Genomic DNA, 20,088 nt, shown 5'->3' on the forward strand with positions numbered 1-20,088 from the left:
GTGTATGGTATTTTAAATGGCATCTTCTTTTCTTTTAAAAAGTATTTTATGTATGCGTTAAATTGTTTTGTCTACCAAACCAACTGCCCCTCCCCCCAGCCCTGTACCCCCCCCCCCCCGTCCCCCCTGCCCCTCCCCCCAGCCCTGTACCCCCCCCCCCGTCCCCCCTGCCCCTCCCCCCAGCCCTGTACCCCCCCCCGTCCCCCCTGCCCCTCCCCCCAGCCCTGTACCCCCCCCCCCGTCCCCCCTGCCCCTCCCCCCAGCCCTGTACCCCCCCCCCGTCCCCCCTGCCCCTCCCCCCAGCCCTGTACCCCCCCCCCGTCCCCCCTGCCCCTCCCCCCAGCCCTGTACCCCCCCCCCCGTCCCCCCTGCCCCTCCCCCCAGCCCTGTACCCCCCCCCCGTCCCCCCTGCCCCTCCCCCCAGCCCTGTACCCCCCCCCCGTCCCCCCTGCCCCTCCCCCCAGCCCTGTACCCCCCCCCCCCGTCCCCCCTGCCCCTCCCCCCAGCCCTGTACCCCCCCCCCGTCCCCCCTGCCCCTCCCCCCAGCCCTGTACCCCCCCCCCCTGTCCCCCCTGCCCCTCCCCCCAGCCCTGTACCCCCCCCCCCCCGTCCCCCCTGCCCCTCCCCCCAGCCCTGTACCCCCCCCCCGTCCCCCCTGCCCCTCCCCCCAGCCCTGTACCCCCCCCCCTGTCCCCCCTGCCCCCCCCCCCCCCGGGAGCCTCCTACCGTGGGTGGGCTTGGTGTCCGGCGCTCCGTCCGTGCAGCAGGCCCGGGACACCAGACCACACTGGTAACCCAGGGACAGGCTGTGGTCGCAGGGTAAACCCTGCTCCTGGGCTGCCCGGCCCAGCAGACAGCAATCACAGCACATCTACACACACACACACACACACACACAGACACACACACACACACACACAGGTTGTCATGGATACAGATAAAAGATCATAGAAAGTCAGATAGTCAGACAGACTGACTGACAGACTGATGTAGACAGACAGACAGTGTAGAAAAATGACACAATTTCCTTCCAGCTGGGTGATATCCTGTCAATCATCGTTGTCTTGTGGTGAAGTCTGGGGCATGACTGGGATAAGAGGCTGTGTGTGTGTGTGTTTGTGAGTGTGCGTGTGTGAGTGAGTGTGTGTGTGCATGTGTGTGTTTGTGAGTGTGTGTGTGTGAGTGTGTGTGTTCGTGTGTGTGTTTGTGAGCAGTCTGCCAGTAAGTCATTCAGGATGTCATAATGTTTTATTAAAGCAGAGTGAGAAGGTGGCTCAGACTGGCCCAGAAGGCTAAATCTGTTCAATCCTTTCTGATTCAAACTAAGCTGATCAAAAGCTAGGATGACCAACATACACACTGTTTATCCTACAATTAACTGTATGAGTCCCTTATAGAGGGGGTCTGGCAAAGAGACAGACTGACAATGATTTATAATTCTCCCTTAAACCCATCTGACAAATTTCAATAACAGTGACGAATGGGCTGAGGAGTGTTGTGGAAACAGAACCCCCTAAAGCGAGGGCCGTGTCTTCGCTTCGGGATAGAGAGGGCGTTCAGGAACTTGGCAGACAGCCTTGACAAGACAGTATCTGAGGTGAATTTATTATCTACCTGAAAGCAACCAGGACTCCATTCCTCTCCAGAGTGACATGCCTCAGCCTGCTTGCTGAGTGTACACACCGACGGTCACACACACACACACACACACACACACACCGACAGTCACACACACACACACACACACTTGATCCATCTCTCTCCTTCTCCCCTCCAGATGAGTGATGGGCCTTGATCTTGGAAAGAAAGAGTCTTTGGGGCGAACAATGACTGGTTTGTCTCTCTGGCTCCTCCTACCACTTCTCCTGACTGCAACATAGCGATGCCCATGTGCACTTGTGTTGTGAAAACAGAGGTAGAGACACACAGCCCTTATCCACACACACACAACACCCACACACACAACCCTCCCCACCTCCACCCCCACCCACAACCCCCATCCCTCCACACTCAACCCTTATCCACACACACACGCACCTTAGCAGTCTTGGTCTCACAGGTGGACCCAGAGTACAGCGTCTCGCATGCACCCTGGTCCTTGGCCATGTTGATGCCGTTGGTGCAGATGTTATCTTCCAGAACGGCTGCACAGCACTGCTCCTGCACTATCCTGTCAGGGAGCAAGAACACGACACACAGGGAAGACCAAGTTATTCTGAACGGCGTCCCAGATTTCCTTGCTGGAGTAGAACACTGTGTTGATCTGCTAACCATTAAAATGGGCCCCGGGCATGCCTAGTGGGGGTCTCCCCAGCCTGGCTCAGCTGCGCAGACGGCTGAGCGAGGAGAGACAGCCCCATGTGACCTGTGAGGGGGGGGAGGGGGAAACTCCTGCCTGCTCAGTCGCTTTAGCATAGATACGGATCCAAATCAAATGGATTTCTTGTTTCTTTCCACACTTTGGCTGTTCTTGGGTTCTGACGTCAAACTAAAACCTAACATAGAACGTCTTCTCATCCCTTGGGTGAGTCGTTCCCGGTAGTGTATCGTTCCCGGTAGTGTATCGTTCCCGGTAGTGTAGGTGGTTGTTGTCGTAAGGGATCCCAGATCCTAGAACCACACACTTCCATCCCTCCCTCATTTGGAGGTGCTGTCCTGGGCAGATGACAGATCCCTCCCTCATTTGGGGGTGCTGTCCTGGGCAGATGACAGATCCCTCCCTCATTTGGAGGTGCTGTCCTGGGCAGATGACAGATCCCTCCCTCATTTGGAGGTGCTGTCCTGGGCAGATGACAGATCCCTCCCTCATTTGGGGGTGCTGTCCTGGGCAGATGACAGATCCTTCCCTCATTTGGAGGTGCTGTCCTGGGCAGATGACAGATCCCTCCCTCATTTGGAGGTGCTGTCCTGGGCAGATGACAGATCCCTCCCTCATTTGGGGGTGCTGTCCTGGGCAGATGACAGATCCCTCCCTCATTTGGGGTTGCTGTCCTGGGCAGATGACAGATCCCTTCCTCTGACCACCAGGCCAGTTTGGCCAATCAGAGCCCATCTACCAAGACATCTCCCGAACAGTAGCACCAAGCGGGTGCAGCATGAGTCTATGAGTAGAAGACTAAGGTCAGGTCCTAAGATACAGTGGGAGTGTTTAATCAAGGCATCAGTAGATACTCTCTAAACACACATGGCTCCACTGATAGTTTCCACTGGTTGTGCTCTCACGGCGTCCAATCAGAGCTGAGCGGTGACTGCGCACGTCTCTCGTCTGCGGACACGTTCGTTTGACGAGACAGTACGGGCAGAACGCCGCTGCCATGCTCTTCCCGCTTCCAACAAGCCTCTTTATCGTCCTCTTACCGGAACTCTCTTTTCATAAAAAACACACAAAAACTAAACTGACATCTCCACTGCGTCTCAGGAGCACACAGCTCCTCTCCTGAACCTTCTCAGTCACAGTTACAGACTGAGGAGCACACAGCTCCTCTCCTGAACCTTCTCAGTCACAGACTGAGGAGCACACAGCTCCTCTCCTGAACCTTCTCAGTCACAGTCACAGACTGAGGAGCACACAGCTCCTCTACTGAACCTTCTCAGTCACAGACTGAGGAGCACACAGCTCCTCTCCTGAACCTTCTCAGTCACAGACTGAGGAGCACACACCTCCTCTCCTGAACCTTCTCAGTCACAGACTGAGGAGCACACACCTCCTCTCCTGAACCTTCTCAGTCACAGACTGAGGAGCACACAGCTCCTCTCCTGAACCTTCTCAGTCACAGTCACAGACTGAGGAGCACACAGCTCCTCTACTGAACCTTCTCAGTCACAGACTGAGGAGCACACAGCTCCTCTCCTGAACCTTCTCAGTCACAGACTGAGGAGCACACACCTCCTCTCCTGAACCTTCTCAGTCACAGACTGAGGAGCACACACCTCCTCTCCTGAACCTTCTCAGTCACAGACTGAGGAGCACACAGCTCCTCTCCTGAACCAGTCACAGTCACAGACTGAGGAGCACACAGCTCCTCTCCTGAACCTTCTCAGTCACAGACTGAGGAGCACACAGCTCCTCTCCTGAACCTTCTCAGTCACAGACTGAGGAGCACACAGCTCCTCTCCTGAACCAGTCACAGTCAAGGGGGTTTCTGCTCCTTCATTCTTTTCTTTTTCCCCTCCCTCTTTCCCAGTGTCTGAAATAATCCCTCTGCTTTCCTGTTATTCCCCGACTCCAGTCCTCTGTCTGCATATAGTTTCATGTCCTAGGTATTTCCTGAATTCGAAAATACCCCCATTTTCTTGCATCCCCCCCCCTCAACCTCCCACCTCCTCTTACCCCTTGGTCACCCAACCTCATTTTTGGAACCTCTCCACCATAATATGAACACATTCTGCACCACAGGGCCAAAGTAAACACATCTGCACTCAGCGGGCGCTGATTGAGGAATGGATCCCGTCACCGTCGGAGCAGAGACCAGAGGCTGCCCACCTCTCACAGGCTGCCCACCTCTCACAGGCTGCCCCTCTCACAGGCTGCCCACCTCTCACAGGCTGCCCACCTCTCACAAGCTGCCCACCTCTCACAGGCTGCCCACCTCTCACAGGCTGCCCACAGGCTGCCCACCTCTCACAGGCTGCCCGCCTCTCACAGGCTGCCCACCTCTCACAGGCTGCCCACAGGCTGCCCACCTCTCACAGGCTGCCCACCTCTCACAGGCTGCCCACAGGCTGCCCACCTCTCACAGGCTGCCCACCTCTCACAGGCTGCCCACAGGCTGCCCACCTCTCACAGGCTGCCCACCTCTCACAGGCTGCCCACCTCTCACAGGCTTCCCACCTCTCACAGGCTGCCCACCTCTCACAGGCTGCCCACAGGCTGCCCACCTCTCACAGGCTGCCCACCTCTCACAGGCTGCCCACAGGCTGCCCACCTCTCACAGGCTGCCCACCTCTCACAGGCTGCCCACCTCTCACAGGCTGCCCACCTCTCATAGTCCTCCCAGGGCCTGCAGCCTCTCTGGGGTGTAGTGGCATCCTCACTCTCTCACGTCAAGTGGACAGGGGGATTTATGAAGTCATCCTTCACCCTGTCGTAATCTGTATTTCCCTCCGAAGTAGCTCGACAGACTCGCCCTCGGGGACCAGTTCTGAGGTGAGCATCACACATGAGGGTGTAAGAGACCCAACCGGGTGGGTGTAAGGGCGGGAAGTCTGGTGTCAGAAAGTGAGAGCTGTCGTCTGCTCCTAAGATAACCACCATGCAGCTGTGGAGGTGAAATGTGGTCTGCTGCTAGATTTTAATGATCTTCTCCACAGGTATGACAGGTATTACGGATGAAGCCATAGTCCTTCCAGTCTCTCTGATTACTATCTCCCTGTCACCCTTACCTGCAGGTAGTGGACTCTGAAATGAGAGGCAGGGCTGTGCAGTCCTCATTGTCGATGCCACGATTTCGACCATCTTTGCAGCAGTCCTCGATGGAGATCTGCTCTCCACCTGTCACTGCTGTGGAAGAAAATCACTGATGAGCTGTGTGTGTGTCTGTGTGTGTGTGTGTGTGTGTGTGTGTGTGTGTCTGTCTGTCTGTGTGTGTGTTTAAGTGTAGGCGAAAATGCCCCCCAGTTTCTCTGTGGGAAACAGCCGTTACTGTTCCTTTGTCTACAAATAGACACACAAAAGCACACAAGTAAGTTTGCAATGCAAGTGACTGGACAGAAATTGGGAAAGTGACAAGTAAGACTTTCAACACATATTTATGTGCTCCACTTGGAAGTCCCACTCAGACACCAAGATTTAGCATGTCATCTATGCTAGATTAACATTGAGCAAATACTAGGAAGACAAATTCAACCGAGTTTGGCACATTTTTAAATAATCGTAAACGTTTGGCCAGTCATATTGACTGATGGTTGTGTTGTGCTGAAACGAGAGAGTCTTTCCGACGGGCATTCCACCAAGACTGTGGTGCTCGGTTCGTTTTTGACGTGGATTAGCTAGCGAGGAATGCCATGGCTCTGTAAACAATCAGCCGTCTCAATCACATCAAATACACGACTTTCTTTGTGGTTGATGGGATCTGCCAAACATTAAATTGCGTCTGGCAGGTTGGCTGCATGGGCTAGCTTGCCCTAGGCCCAAACAAAGATCTATCAGCCAAACTGGTATAAGAGAAGGACACAGTCTTGGTATGAACTAATATTTTGTTAAGTCGTTGCAATTTAATCTGTTGTCTGTTAGCTTTTGAAAATAACGGAACATTGTGAAACCAACTCATGTCTATGGAAATAAACACAAGGCCAGACATATCTGTGACGGGAAGGGGAGGACAAGGGTCTGGACGTGTCGGCCTCAATTTATAGTTGAGCTTAATGCTCTCAGAGATGACTTTATGTCTGAAATGAAACATTGCAAAAAGGAGGCCGCCAAAGGTATAACTGAATACAACGAGATATACAATCCTTTTCTGATAGGTATTGTGGAATATGATTTTTTATTCAAGAGAAATAAGTGAAAATCCAGTGATAAGTGAGAGATTAATATGGTGATCCCAGCGAAACTGGATTCTCGTATGACCTTTCCGGGGCTAGGCGATTGGCTAGGTAAAGGTCTTCTGATGGAAAGGTGAATTCAATACATAAATGTTCATTTATCTCAGATGCATTCAGCTGGGCGGTCACTCCCTCCTAGAGCTGGACTAATGTTATTAAACAACAGATCAGATTCTCCAGACGCCAACATCAGCCACATCACAAAGCCAGGCTGGGGCCGTGGGGTGTGCTAGCAGGCTGGGGGTGTGCTAGCAGGCTGGGGGTGTGCTAGCAGGATGGGGGTGTGCTAGCAGGATGGGGGTGTGCTAGCAGGCTGGGGGTGTGCTAGCAGGCTGGGGTGTGCTAGCAGGCTGGGGGTGTGCTAGCAGGCTGGGGTGTGCTAGCAGGCTGGGGGTGTGCTAGCAGGTTGGGGGTGTGCTAGCAGGCTGGGGGTGTGCTAGCAGGTTGGGGGTGTGCTAGCAGGTTGGAGGTGTGCTAGCAGGCTGGGGGTGTGCTAGCAGGATGGGGGTGTGCTAGCAGGCTGGGGGTGTGCTAGCAGGCTGGGGGTGTGCTAGCAGGATGTGGGTGTGCTAGCAGGCTGGGGGTGTGCTAGCCGGCTGGGGGTGTGCTAGCAGGATAGGGGTGTGCTAGCAAGTTGGCTGGAAGCACCATGTGCATCCTAGAAGTTCCCTCATAAACCTCCTAGCAATGAAGTGAAACAATGCGGCTTCTTAACAAGCCTGTAACTGGCTATTACAGCAGGCCTCTCAGAGAAGCTTTCTCTCTTTTCACCTCTCTCGCTCTCTCCTTACGGTGTCTATTTTAAGACTGAAACAAACACCAGGATGTTCTTGAGAAGCTTATAAAAGAGTTGTTCAAAGAGTAAAGGCTGTAGTCTAGAGAAACAGGGACTAGTTGAAACCCCTCCTGTGGTAAACACAGCTCGATGCTTCTCTTCAACTGCTCCTGTTTTGACTAGTCTGGTGCTCTTGAGCATTACGATGAGCTTATATCTCCTTGCCAAACCACCTTGGAACCGACGGCAGTGCTATTGAAAGAGAGGCAGGCCCCAAACGACTAAACTGCCAGGTCCCAGGAGACACAAAGCTCCAGAAGTTTCTCTCCAAGCACAGAGGAGGAGACACAGAATGAACGTTTTTCAACCGACAGGAAAAGGTGGTCATGTGAGAGCGTCTTTTTTTTTCTCTCTCGTGAATTCTGTCATCTTTTCTCTTCTGGTCTCTTTCCTGATAACTTATCCTAACTCGCACAGCATGGCAAAGCCATTTCTCAGTCACCACAGTCTACCCCTTCAGCAAACTAATTGAAAGAACAGAGAGAGTCTTAAATCTAACTCCTGTTATTCTATCAAACGAGGCAAACCAGCTCTTTCGAAGCAGCCATCGTTGTCTGCCTGTCTGCCTGTCTACCTATGTGATGCATTGTCTGTCTGCAAGTGGGCTAAAGTCCAGGTTGGAACCCAGAGTTGGTGAAGAGGGCCAGGGGTTGGTTCAGTCCGGGAAGAGCAGGGCGCATGGCTGGCCCCCGTCTAGACTTCTCATGTAAACAGGACTTAATGAGTCCAGAGAAGTCCACGCCCCCCAGACGCTCAGGCAGAGATAGAGCCCACCCCTCCAGAGCTGCAGGCAGACGCACTCACTCGGCCTGGATAGTTTATCTAAGGAGCTTTCTGGAATCTTCTGTCTCCCGGTCAATCACAGAGACGCAGAGTTCCTTTCCTCAGGCGGGACTCATTGTTCCCGACATGAATCAGGACCGAGGGGGCTGGGGGTGGCTGTCTAAAAGGGTGCATTAACATTCTATCTTTACATCTGTGGATGTGCAGGCTGCCTTATGTGGACAGGTGTGTGTCTCTATCATATGAAAAAACACGCCGTTTGGAATCCACGAGGCTTGTGCTTGTCCCCTGATCTGGTGAGAACGTGTCCACTGAGTCCACCCCGTCCCTAATTGAGGGACAGCCCATGCCGACCCCTGACCTTGCTCCTGATAGGCTGGCAGGCGTGAGCAAGGGCCCCCTGCTGACTGTGAAAGGGGCCCCGTGTGTGGCGCTGGGCTTGGGCTCCGGACAGTCCCACGCCTCAGTGACCCTTAAACAGGAACTTGGGTGTAAATCAGCCCCCTGTCCTTTTACCTGATCAGTTCGTGGGTCAATACACAGCAGGGGCCCTGGCTCCGAGAACACACCATCAGAGAGTTAACTGATCAGTTGGCCCCAGCCTTGCAGTCTCTGTTACGCTAATGTTTGTAATGCTTGTGTAATCAGGATTAATGTTACAGTAAATGTGCCTACCATTCCATAGCATGCATGTTTTGGCTGTTATATTTAGTTAACAATGTAACAATCATTGTAGTCATAGCATACATACTCAAATACTGCCCCCTCCACACACACACGCACGCACGCACACACACGCACACACACACGCATATGAAACACATAAGAATAGCACATGGTCACCAACCGTTTCTATAATACTTTCAGGACACAAGAAGACTTATTGCACACATTCAGTAAACGAATGTGAAAATCACGAATGGTTTATCTCTGAGTAATGTGGAGGAGTAACTTACCTTGCCCACTGATAACTCCGAACAGAGAAAAAAGTATCACTACGCAGGGAGCCATTGAATGAGGAGATTTCTTGCCCTACTAAAATACTGTTCAGCAGACGTCTAAGATTCTATGCTATGTGTGAATTAACACCAGCCCGCAGTTTCTCACAGATACGCAGATTTCCAGACGAAAGGTAGAAAGATTTGGAGCGCACCGCTGGAAAGGATTGAGTGTGATGCAGGGTTGAATGAGTAGCAGCGTGACTGTCTTGGAACGAACGTCTAATTATGACTGTGAGGGGCGGGCAGGGGCCATAGTAACGACTTGCAGTCACGGTGTCCGCGCAAACGTCGGCAAACTGTTTATTAAGTAGATTGAAATGTTGTCAGAGATCACATCTATTCGTTTTCTCACTTTTGCAAAATACTTAAGTTAGAAGCACCACCTACTTTACATGACGGATCGATAAACTATTCTCAAATGAATTGTAATATAGGCTACATTAAAACTTGATCGCTTTGAAAGTGTACTGCATGTGAACCACAGCTATTGATTCAGGTTGTTTGCTATGTTTATCATCTTCAGCCAGACTGCTCTGTCTATGACAACACGATCTCCCAGTATTAAAGAACATCTGGAGCGGTTTTGTGGTTATCAAAAAATCTGTTGTGGCTATGTTCAGACGGCAATCCATTCAGTCTTCATGATTACTCGGTTAAAAGAAATTCCAAACATGCAATGCAAAGTCCGCATTAAATTTACGAGCCGTTTCTGAAGACAGACTTGTGTAATTGTTCACCATACAGTGTTTGAGGTTGATGAAATGACCCCCCAGGAAAATGATTGATTGATCTCATCAAAGGTTGCTATAAACAGATGCTTGTATAGCCTTTAGACACTCCTCAAGTTTCTCAATTTGTTGGAGGGCATAATTAGCTTTTGTATGTGCCAATACCTGGCAAGGAGGAAAAAAATAATTGCTGGACGTAATAAAACTTTCATACCAACCATTAAGGCTCTCTGCGAATTCAATCAGTCCTCTGGCTCTGGGCATAGCGACAGAGGCAGCGGTAAACGATCATCTAACCACAGCCATGTGTCTCCACCACCTCACAGACTGTCGAGAGATATATCATAAGAAAAAAGACAGGCAACACAAATGCCTCAATCATGCAGTATGTCGTTCTTACGGTGGTGAGAAACTGCTGTAGTCTCAAGATAATTATTCTTACAGTAGTGTTGAGTAATGGGTTGAGATGAAAAACAATCCGTGCTACTTTTTCAACCAATGGACATATTGACTTAAATGTACTGTACCAAGACATAGCGTCAAATAACAAATGTCTGGAAAAAACGTTGACTCATCAAGATGTTATTTTAACGTCAGAAATCACTATCAAACACCTGGAATAAAACGGAGCTGCGTGCAGGATTTAGCCCACAACCCTTCCAGCACCTTCATTGTGACGAAATCACCACAGACAGTGCGATGTGGCATCTACTGAGCAAACATACTGTACTTTCCAAGAAACAACAGACCTCACTTTTACAGCTGTCCTGTTTTTTAATTTGATCTCTCTTCTGGTGAGGAACCAAGTGAGTCACAGGGAGAGGGCTTTTTTTTGACCATGTAAGGCTCTTACACACCCTGACCTAGACCCAGACTGGATCCTGGTTCACCACAGCAGAGAGGGGATCCGAGGAACACCTATGGAATGTGCTTCTTCCCCTAACCTCCCACATCACTGCTTTCTTCTTCTTCTATTCCATTCTATCAATCTATTCTACTGCCTCTTTCCCCCTCCCCATCCCCATTTCCCCTCTCCTCACCCCCGTCAGGTTTTTAACTGGAAACAGCAGCCAGGGCTGGCTCTTGGCTTAGAGAAAGACATTAGAGCCTCAGAGGTCAGCGTTGAATGGTGCTAATCTTCTGGAGGTCAGAACAGGCTGTTTGAAGCCCAACCCAACTTGTCCTGTTGGGTTGGGCAACTTGTGTTGGGTCACACATGTTGTTGTGACCCGACAGTGGGACAGGAACACAGGCAACATGAGGCCTGTGTCTGACAGTGGGACAGGAACACAGGCAACATGAGGCCTGTGCCTGACAGTGGGACAGGAACACAGGCAGCACAAGGCCTGTGTCTGACAGTGGGACAGGAACACAGGCAACATGAGGCCTGTGTCTGACAGTGGGACAGGAACACAGGCAGCACAAGGCCTGTGTCTGACAGTGGGACAGGAACACAGGCAACATGAGGCCTGTGTCTGACAGTGGGACAGGAACACAGGCAGCATGAGGCCTGTGCTTAATAGCTCCAGGACATCATGTACTGTACACACTAAGGGGGGAAAAACAGGACATTTTAGATTAGGGTTGATATTTTTTATTATTATTTAATTCCAACATGTGAACAACTGCAAGTTAACTTGCATGCACATTTTATTTGACCAAATATTTTTGTTTTCAAGGTACTGGTCATCATAAAAAAGTAGATAAATAAATGACACGCCAACAGAGGTACTTTCTGTACAAAAACATACTAACCATACTAACATAGATGAATGAACAGCATCCAATCAAATGTTGATCGTCAGAATTACAGCAAACAGCAGTGTGACTCACAAAAGTCCTATTTTAAAGTCACACATACTGGCAAAAACATTCTACTAAGGTGATATGTTTTGACAACAGAAGGGATCTAAAAATAATAAAAAGTGCGTGTGCAACATAAACATGAATGAAAACTTTCAAATACATAAATAATGTACGTTATGGCACTTTCACAACAAAAATAAGGTAACCAAGAACAGCCCAAAAACAGTGAGCAACTAGACAACAGAACTAACATCTTCATGACGTAATGCATGCAGTTTCACAATAAAAACATAATCTTAGGCTTTATCAGGCTGGTTCGATTCCTACAACATGTTTTCAGTTTGCTGGTCTAAGAGGGCTTGACCCTGTCACAGTCCTCTGTTCCATGTCAGATTCACAGTCTTTACAAGAACCAGATTCTACCTGGCAGTATGGCGCAACACCAAACCAGTGGGAGAGAATTCCTTTTTCTCGATCTCCGTGGAATTGTCGGGGTAGTCACAGTATTACAACACAATTACTGTAAACTGCATCATCCATAACAATGTGTTGTAATTCAGGAGTCAACGGTTTGATACCCTGTTTCACATTTCTTGTGCAAAATAGTTCCTTCATACACCTCCCACCCCCCAAAAAAAATAAAAAAATAATTGAAAACTGCAGTAGTACAATTACTCTGTCCCTCTCAAGAGATCGACCGCTTTTGGGTCAGGACTCGACTGACGTGAGAGGTGACCGTACATCAGGGAGTGATGAAAATTCGGCGAGATGAATTGCGCCTTTTATGCGGCTTCCTTCTCCTCTCTCGGGGTGCTTATTGGAGAGCACCTGCTGAGCGGCTCGGAGGTCAGGGTGAGCCCGGGCGGCGACGGAGGAGAGACCGGAGGGGTCACGGGACCTGTGACCTCACTCTTCACTTCTGGGAAGGTTCGCTCGGGGAAGACGACCTTCAGCTGCTCCTCAAACAGCCGCTCCAGTTTCCTGGCAGCTGTGGCCACCTCAGAGCCAGGCTGTCGCGCAGACAGAAACAACACAGTTTATAGGTTATTATGACGCTGAGGCGTCCAGTACCAGTGAAGGTAACGTGGAGGAGTGTTCTGTGGTCTGCAGGACTTCCTACCTCTTGATGGGCCGCAGGGTTTCTGAAGATGAGTCTGATGTCTGACACGAACTCAGCAGGGCTGTGGTAGTCCGGGCTCGATGGGCTTTCTAACCTGTTCTTCACCGTAGCCAGATTCATATGTGCTTTCACCGCCCCTGTGTCTTCTGGCATTACCTAGCAACAACAACAGAACAATCATAATTGTTGATCATGAGTAATAAACATCAGAGTTTTTTATCTATTGGATATTTTAAAAACAAGGCCTACTAACTCCTCCGTCTTTGGTGATCTGTAGACATACTGAAGGTGCTTTACTAGGTAAGTTACTAGTGAGTAAACGGGACTGTACTCCAACAGTACGACTGTGTGTGATTGGTCAGACTGAGGCCTTGTACAACCAATACTTGTCTCTGTTGGATCCTCCCAGTGTCTCCACTCACCAGGGGAGTCTCCTGGAAGCCTGTGCTCAGCTCGCTACAGTACAGGCGCAGCAGCAGACACTCGCACTTCTGAGGGAGAGAAGGACACCGTTCGCTTTCAGATGCTTCACAGAAACGACGAAACCAGCCTTGAGAAGAAGACAAGAGAGTTAACTGGTAGAGTAACCGACCCTCTTGTTCACTGGGGAGAGTCTGGGCTCAGAGAGAGGTTCCTCCTTCACAGGCTCTGGTCGTCTGACGCAGCCATCCTCCATCTTGGGCAGAGACGGCTCTCTGCAGAATGTGCAAAGCCACTCAGCACTAGAAGGACAATACCACAGAACCAATGAGCCACGGGCAGGAAAGTAGCAGGAAGCAGGAAGTAAAGCAAAAAATAATTCAGTTATTGAATGGTTCATACGCCGCAAATGTACTTTATGTATACATATACATACCTGGGAGATCTGGGAAGGGTTGGGATGTGACAAGTGAGGTGGAAGACTTTGGGACATTTGTCACAACTCTGAAGCTTGCCTTCAGTCTGGCACACAGCACAGCGGTCTCTGTTAGGGTCCTTCTCTGGAGCTAGGTCTGGGACCACGGCTGTCTGCTGGGGGCCGTCGGGCTGGGCCAGGCCCCCTCCGATCTCTGGAGGTTGTGGAAGGATCTTAGCCTGATCTTCCAGAGAAAGGTTAGGGTGAGTCTGGATGTGTTCTCCAGCGTGGTGAGGAGGGTTAGGGTGAGTCTGGATGTGTTCTCCAGCGTGGTGAGGAGGGTTAGGGTGAGTCTGGATGTGTTCTCCAGCGTGGTGAGGAGGGTTAGGGTGAGTCTGGATGTGTTCTCCACCGTGGTGAGGAGGGTTAGGGTGAGTCTGGATGTGTTCTCCACCGTGGTGAGGAGGGTTAGGGTGAGTCTGGATGTGTTCTCCAGCGTGGTGAGGAGGGTTAGGGTGAGTCTGGATGTGTTCTCCAGCGTGGTGAGGAGGGTTAGGGTGAGTCTGGATGTGTTCTCCAGCGTGGTGAGGAGGGTTAGGGTGAGTCTGGATGTGTTCTCCAGCGTGGTGAGGGGGGGCCTGGACCCCTGTGCTGTCTGGGAGGTTGGCTTTCTGGTTGGCCTGCATCTGAAAGACACCAGCACAAACACATTTCGTACACGGAACCCCTCTCGAAAACTCAGGATCTGAGGTATCTATCAGTGAGTTATTGCAAATCTTGTCACCATTGTGAAGAACTTCTAGCCTATGGCACATTTTCAAGCATTTGGATGATTCTTATTTTGCTGTCTCTCCTCTTAAAAGTTCACACGGTTCCCCAACAATGGCCAACAAACATTCTCCTGTTGGCTGGTGGGTTTAGAGCATTTGGAGAGATAACTGCCGTTTTCACACTGCCACGACAAACACCAACAGGCACATCACACCAAACCGACACAACCCAACAACTGGTGGCTGTTGGTGTAGTTTGTTGTTGTTTGTTTGGGCGTGTGAACTTCTAGGCCTTACATAGCTCATGTCCTCCTCTGGCTCGTCTTTAATGACGATGATGGGTCCAGGGGACGATCTTCTCCTCCTCTTGGCAGCTGAGGTTTGAGCTGCGCTGGCCTGCGTCTCAGCCTGCCTCCAGGCTACAGTCCTTCAGACCACCAGAGAGGAAAGAGAGGGGAGAGGTTAGATCTCTTACAACGTTGCGTAGCTGGCGCTAGCTACCAGCCTCACATCTCTACTCGCTACTTCAGTCCACAATACACAGGCACAGTCTCTAGGTGGAGTCGTCTGTAAATCAGACTTCTCAGGCATTGCTGTGAATAAAAGGCTGTTGAACGTTAAAATAGAAAGAGATTACAGGCACAGATTTTTGTGTATTAATTTTGTCATTTTGATATTTAATCTTCTCACGATCAATGAGCACACTGCGATCGACCGACAGCCTGGATTGCGATTGCTTGATTGGGAAACCCTGGTAGACCGATCTGCCAGGAAGACAAAGAGAGAAAGTGTGTCACCTCACCCTGGTTTTTCCTCCCGGGACACAGCTGGCAGCCCCTGGGAGCTCTGCAGTCCCTCTGCTGGGAGGGAGAAAACAGCAAACCGCCACTCTTCAACAACAACAAGAAATGTGCAAGCACGGTTTGTCAAAATGATATCAGCGATGTGAGTACAAACCGTTCCTGTGTGGTAGGAAGGGTGGTAAGGTTTGGGAGAAGCTGGGTCTTCGTATCTGTACAGGACCAACACCATCGCTCCTCTGGCTTAGATACAGAGACTCCGTCTGGAGATCACAGACACAAAAACAAACAAAAACATGAAAGAATGGATAATGAATGAATTTGTTTCAACGAGAGCCACTGACAGTTGCGTGTCAGAAAGAATGAATAGATTTACAGGAAGTGATGAGAGTACCTGTAGATGAGAGTGAGGAGAGCTGAAGCTGCTGTTGCTGAGGAGGGGGGCGCTGTGGGAATGGAGAGGGGCTAGCTGGAAGGGATCCGGGGGTTGGAAACCAGAGCTGCCGGTCATTCCTCTCAGGGGCAGGACCGCCTAGGAGCCGGGGTAAACACACCCACAGGACTCAGAATGACAGGGGTCTGAGGGACCCTCCAAAGGTCTATAAGGACCCCCATAATATATATATATATATATATATATATATATGCAGACAGACAGGCAGACACACTGACGGACAGACAGACGGACAGACAGACGGACAGACAGACGGACAGGCAGACAGGCGGACGGATGATGTCAGGTCATCTCTTGTGAGTCTGTGTTGACAGAGAGATAACAGCATGGCATCCTGCTTCCCCACAGCCCTGTCATTGGTCTGGTCTGGGCTGGGGCTTTTTGCTTTCATAACAAAGAACAGAACACCCTGATAATAAACACTGTGCTTCAGGGTGCCAGACTGCTATGCTTTAAGTACTTAGTTGCAAAACAGCCTCTTTGTTTGCAGCCAGCCTTACAGGTGAAAGCAGTGGCTTACAGTTCCCAGGAGAGAACCTCTTTTCCATTCTTTAAACACAAAAAGAAGAAAATGTACCATTTCTGCTTTGTGTGTGACAGAGCAGAAAGAGTGATGTATCTCAAGCACATTGAAAAAACAGGAAGTACTCTCAGTGCAGCTTTTCTCTCCCGACTGCGTAGTTAAAACAAGGAAAACGCCCCAAGTCCACTCGAAGGCTTGCAACCAGCGGTACTTAATGATCCCACTACTGCTGACGCAATCCCAACAGCTTGTTCCCATCAGCATGATGCAACTGCTGTGACCAACTTGAAGGCCAAAAGCACTGTCCTCCTCATCCGCCTATTCTAACAAGCAGGAAGCTAGACTAAATAACTCTTTGGACCAGACATATCTATCACCCCTCCTAGGAGCCGAGAGTCTGGTCTTTATCACGTTAGCTTCTGCTAATGTAGATTTGAGCCTTTTCCCCATCCATGATTTTGACTCACGTGCCAAGTGATGATTCAAACCTATCTTGACGTGTCTAGGTGTACGCTGCCTGAAATGTGAAGGCTGTCTGCTTGATTTAGGACAACAGCGTCCACTGTCTTGGCCTGTTAGGAATCTCTGTCAATCAAAGTGGACCACAGACGAAGACACTCACTGGGACTCTCACCTGGGACACAAACCCAGGGCTGGGCAGACTGCCTGTGGGACTGAGGTGGTTGGAAGGTGGAGGCATGAACCTCCGGCCTGGTTGGGGCACGGGGAGGCCAGTCTGGGATGGGGAGCCCACATGGAGGGGCCCTTGAGCAGGTTTCTGGAGCCCGAGACTCTGGTACCAGGACCAGGGTGGGGGAGGAGGCTGCCAGTGAGGCTGCTGGGCCAGCTTCTCCACTTGCAGCTGGAGCTGGGCCAAGGTGCTGTGGGGGGTTGGGTGGGCCTGTGGAGGCCCTGGGGGAGGGCCAGCGGGGAAGCCTTGGGGGCCCTGTCTGGGAAGGGGGAGCTGCTGATGGAGGCCCTGGTATCCTCCCCCCAGAGAGTGGCTGGGGAGGTTCTCCACCACTAAGGAGCCTGAGGGGATGGGCAGACAGAGAAGGTTTCTGCATAACAAGCAGGGTGGGAAAGCTGCTCCTCACAAACGGCATCTTTAATTTACAAACCTCGGCACCCTTTAGACCAAAATATACCACCGCAAAATATACTACCACTACCACAGTTCCTTATACCTTGGTTATATCTATCCCCCCCACCCACCCTCCAAGAAAGAAAACACTACTAAAACATAAAATGGTACCTGTTGAAAAGTACGAAACCGCCAATACTTAACTCCACCAAAACAATCAATGTTATTTTTCACATGCACGACCACTACAATTCCTCACTTAATCATTTAAAATATCCCTGACTGTCTCCTAGTCTTACCCAGGTCGACGTTGGAGGCCCAGAACCCAGAGCGACACTGGAAGCGCAAAGTGCTCTGCGGTGCAAACGAGGTATTGCATTTAGCCCGCAGCAGGTTCCCAATCTGAAACAGGATCTGCAACAGAAGGGATGTTATTAATAATTCTCATGGAAGACATTGGGTTAGAGAGGCACAAGACATGTGTTCTGCATTTCCTCCCCCATATCATTATAAAACTGCCTACTGATTGGCTCAGAGGGGTTAAGGGCAGGAGTCATTTGTAAGGACATCATACCAAGCGTTTACAATGCAGAAGGGCTGTGCTACTGTTTCTGGCTGTTGCCCATTGGGTGAAATTAATCACATGATCAAGGTGTCTGGACAGGTAGCCAATGTCCTCCTTCTGTTTCTTCAGAACGGTCTCACTGTCCTTCGTCAGCGCCTTAGAGAAACAAGGAAACGATAGATTTCTCATAAATGTGTCACTCAACCTAACCACTAATAATAACTGGTTCATGTCGGTTCTATTGCAGCTCTCAACATTCACACAAGGAACTTTCAAGAAGTCTCACACCTCCAGCTGATTCACCAGAATCTTTCCCTTTCTGTTGATTTCTAATATCAAACTGCAGATGGCCTTCTTGATTTCATTGTGAACCAGCGTGCGGTTTTCATCCACTTGAGAGAGTCTGAAAGACAGTTATGAAAAGAAACAGAGATTGAAAGCATACCCAATGTCATCCTTCATGACATAAGAAAAGAATCAAACCGTTTTTGTACTGTGAGGCAGCTCAAACAGTACCGTACCCCTTGTCTATAGAACTGGACATCTCATCCACAACCTTCTTCTTCTCCTGGAGCTGCTTAGTCACGGTCTCCATGTGTCGTTTGAGATTCTTGTAGGCATCTTCGAGAAACTGATAACTGTGAGGAGACAGACCACATGGTTTCTAAACACAGACTCTGTGCCGGCGCCTGGGTGATGTACACACGCACACACACGCACACACACGCACACACACGCAGACGGTACTTGTGGTCCTTGTGCTTGAGCAGCTGACAGTCCCGGCAGGTCAGCAGGTCGCACGTCTCACAGAACAACTTCAGGGGCTCCTGTTTGTGGACGTCGCAGAAAGCTGGCCGCTGATTGGACACGCCATGGGCTTCTGGGACACGAACGCACGCAAAACAACGCAACAAAAAAAAAAACAGCCCATAACTCCCCCTGTCAACCCATATCATTGCTGTTTGCTGTTGCCGTAGCGAGACAGAAAGCAGTACCTTCAGCCACCTCCTCCTTCTGCCGGATGGTGTGGTCCTTAGTGAACTTGACTCTCTGGTGAGCCTCCACACAGGTGAAACACAGGAACTCCACACAGTCCACACAGAACCCAGAGGCCTCCGTGTGGTCATCACAGCTCATGCAGATCTGTGGACAGAGAGCCCAGGTAGCACAGGACACAGAGCCCAGGTAGCACAGGACAGAGAGCCCAGGTAGCACAGGACACAGAGCCCAGGTAGCACAGGACAGAGAGCCCAGGTAGCACAGGACACAGAGCCCAGGTAGCACAGGACAGAGAGCCCAGGTAGCACAGGACAGAGAGCCCAGGTAGCACAGGACAGAGAGCCCAGGTAGCACCATTGGCTGCTTCAAGTCAGCCGGGCTGCAGGCGGCTGCAGGCGACACCGGCGCTGCATGAAGTCGAACGCACCTAATGTTTTCAGTCAACTTCATTACTGCTGCATGCATCACCAACCTGGACAGTCCTCTGGACAGTGCTAGGAATATCCCCAGAGTCCTTGACAAAGAAGTTCTCCATGACGTCCACCTCCATACACTCCTGCCTGCATACTGGACATCGAATTACGTTGACTACAATCAGGAAAAAGAAATAACGTTAGCTTACACACTACTTTTTTTCCATTTATAACCACATTTATAAGACACGGATATATCTGGGAGAGGGAGAGAGCGTTTTTACATGTGAAATTCAATCTTCATAACGCCGATTTGTCGAATGTTTGTAAACAAGAGCAACTCACGTGGTTTCGTTGCTCTGTCAAACTGGGAGTTCGCCGTTGGGTCGGGCATGGCCAGATTTCTTGAGGGCGAGGGCAAACATGTCATACAGAAGGAGTGTAGACAAGGCAGAAGCTTAGGTTCTCTGCTGTGAAAATGAGAATGGCAAACGGGACAGGTGTCCAATACGTTTGAGGTGCGCGGATGCATCTTCAGTGCCTCCCCCCGGACGGACAGACAATTAGCCTCGTTTTCTACAAAGATCACCGCCGCATCATCCAAGTCTGGTATCTCCGTACTTTCCTCCATCGCTTTCTTTATGACATCAAGAGGCAAATAATCCGGCTATAATATCGCGGTAGGGATGAACGTTACTTAACCATCGTTTACACAGTAGACTTCACCTAGATGATTTTCTCCAGGTGCCTCAAGCTGTCAGCATCCCGCGCTAAAAAAAACCTTGTCGCGCTGTCTTCACACATTTATTTGTGCGTTCTGCTTTCTATT

General features: G+C 50.5%; 2 protein-coding genes across 2 annotated transcripts in view; both read right to left on the minus strand.

Annotated features, from left to right (window-relative positions):
- The window catches only part of LOC136942292 (fibulin-1-like), a 9,591-nt gene extending 232 nt beyond the window's left edge, over positions 1-9,359 (minus strand). The window contains exons 1-4 of the mRNA XM_067235141.1: positions 9,118-9,359; positions 5,383-5,500; positions 2,038-2,170; positions 727-871 (exon numbers count right to left, since the gene is read on the minus strand). Of these exons, the coding sequence (XP_067091242.1) occupies positions 727-871; positions 2,038-2,170; positions 5,383-5,500; positions 9,118-9,172 (451 nt within the window). The 5' untranslated portion in view covers positions 9,173-9,359. The remainder of the gene's footprint in view (positions 1-726; positions 872-2,037; positions 2,171-5,382; positions 5,501-9,117) is intronic.
- A 3,049-nt stretch (positions 9,360-12,408) lies between these two features.
- On the minus strand, positions 12,409-19,890 carry LOC136942293 (transcription intermediary factor 1-alpha-like). The gene is made up of 18 exons (XM_067235142.1): positions 19,605-19,890; positions 19,319-19,434; positions 18,843-18,990; positions 18,595-18,727; positions 18,369-18,485; positions 18,136-18,250; positions 17,857-18,003; positions 17,582-17,696; positions 16,833-17,230; positions 15,616-15,753; positions 15,379-15,484; positions 15,224-15,281; positions 14,719-14,848; positions 13,673-14,337; positions 13,409-13,538; positions 13,203-13,307; positions 12,817-12,972; positions 12,409-12,706 (listed from the first exon to the last, which is right to left on the minus strand). The coding sequence occupies exons 1-18, from the start codon at positions 19,888-19,890 to the stop codon at positions 12,479-12,481; spliced, it is 3,291 nt and encodes a 1,096-aa protein (XP_067091243.1). The 3' UTR covers positions 12,409-12,478.
- Between the last annotated feature and the right edge of the window lie 198 nt (positions 19,891-20,088).

This window comes from Osmerus mordax, chromosome 4, assembly GCF_038355195.1.
Source record: "Osmerus mordax isolate fOsmMor3 chromosome 4, fOsmMor3.pri, whole genome shotgun sequence".
Classification (NCBI taxonomy): domain Eukaryota; kingdom Metazoa; phylum Chordata; class Actinopteri; order Osmeriformes; family Osmeridae; genus Osmerus; species Osmerus mordax.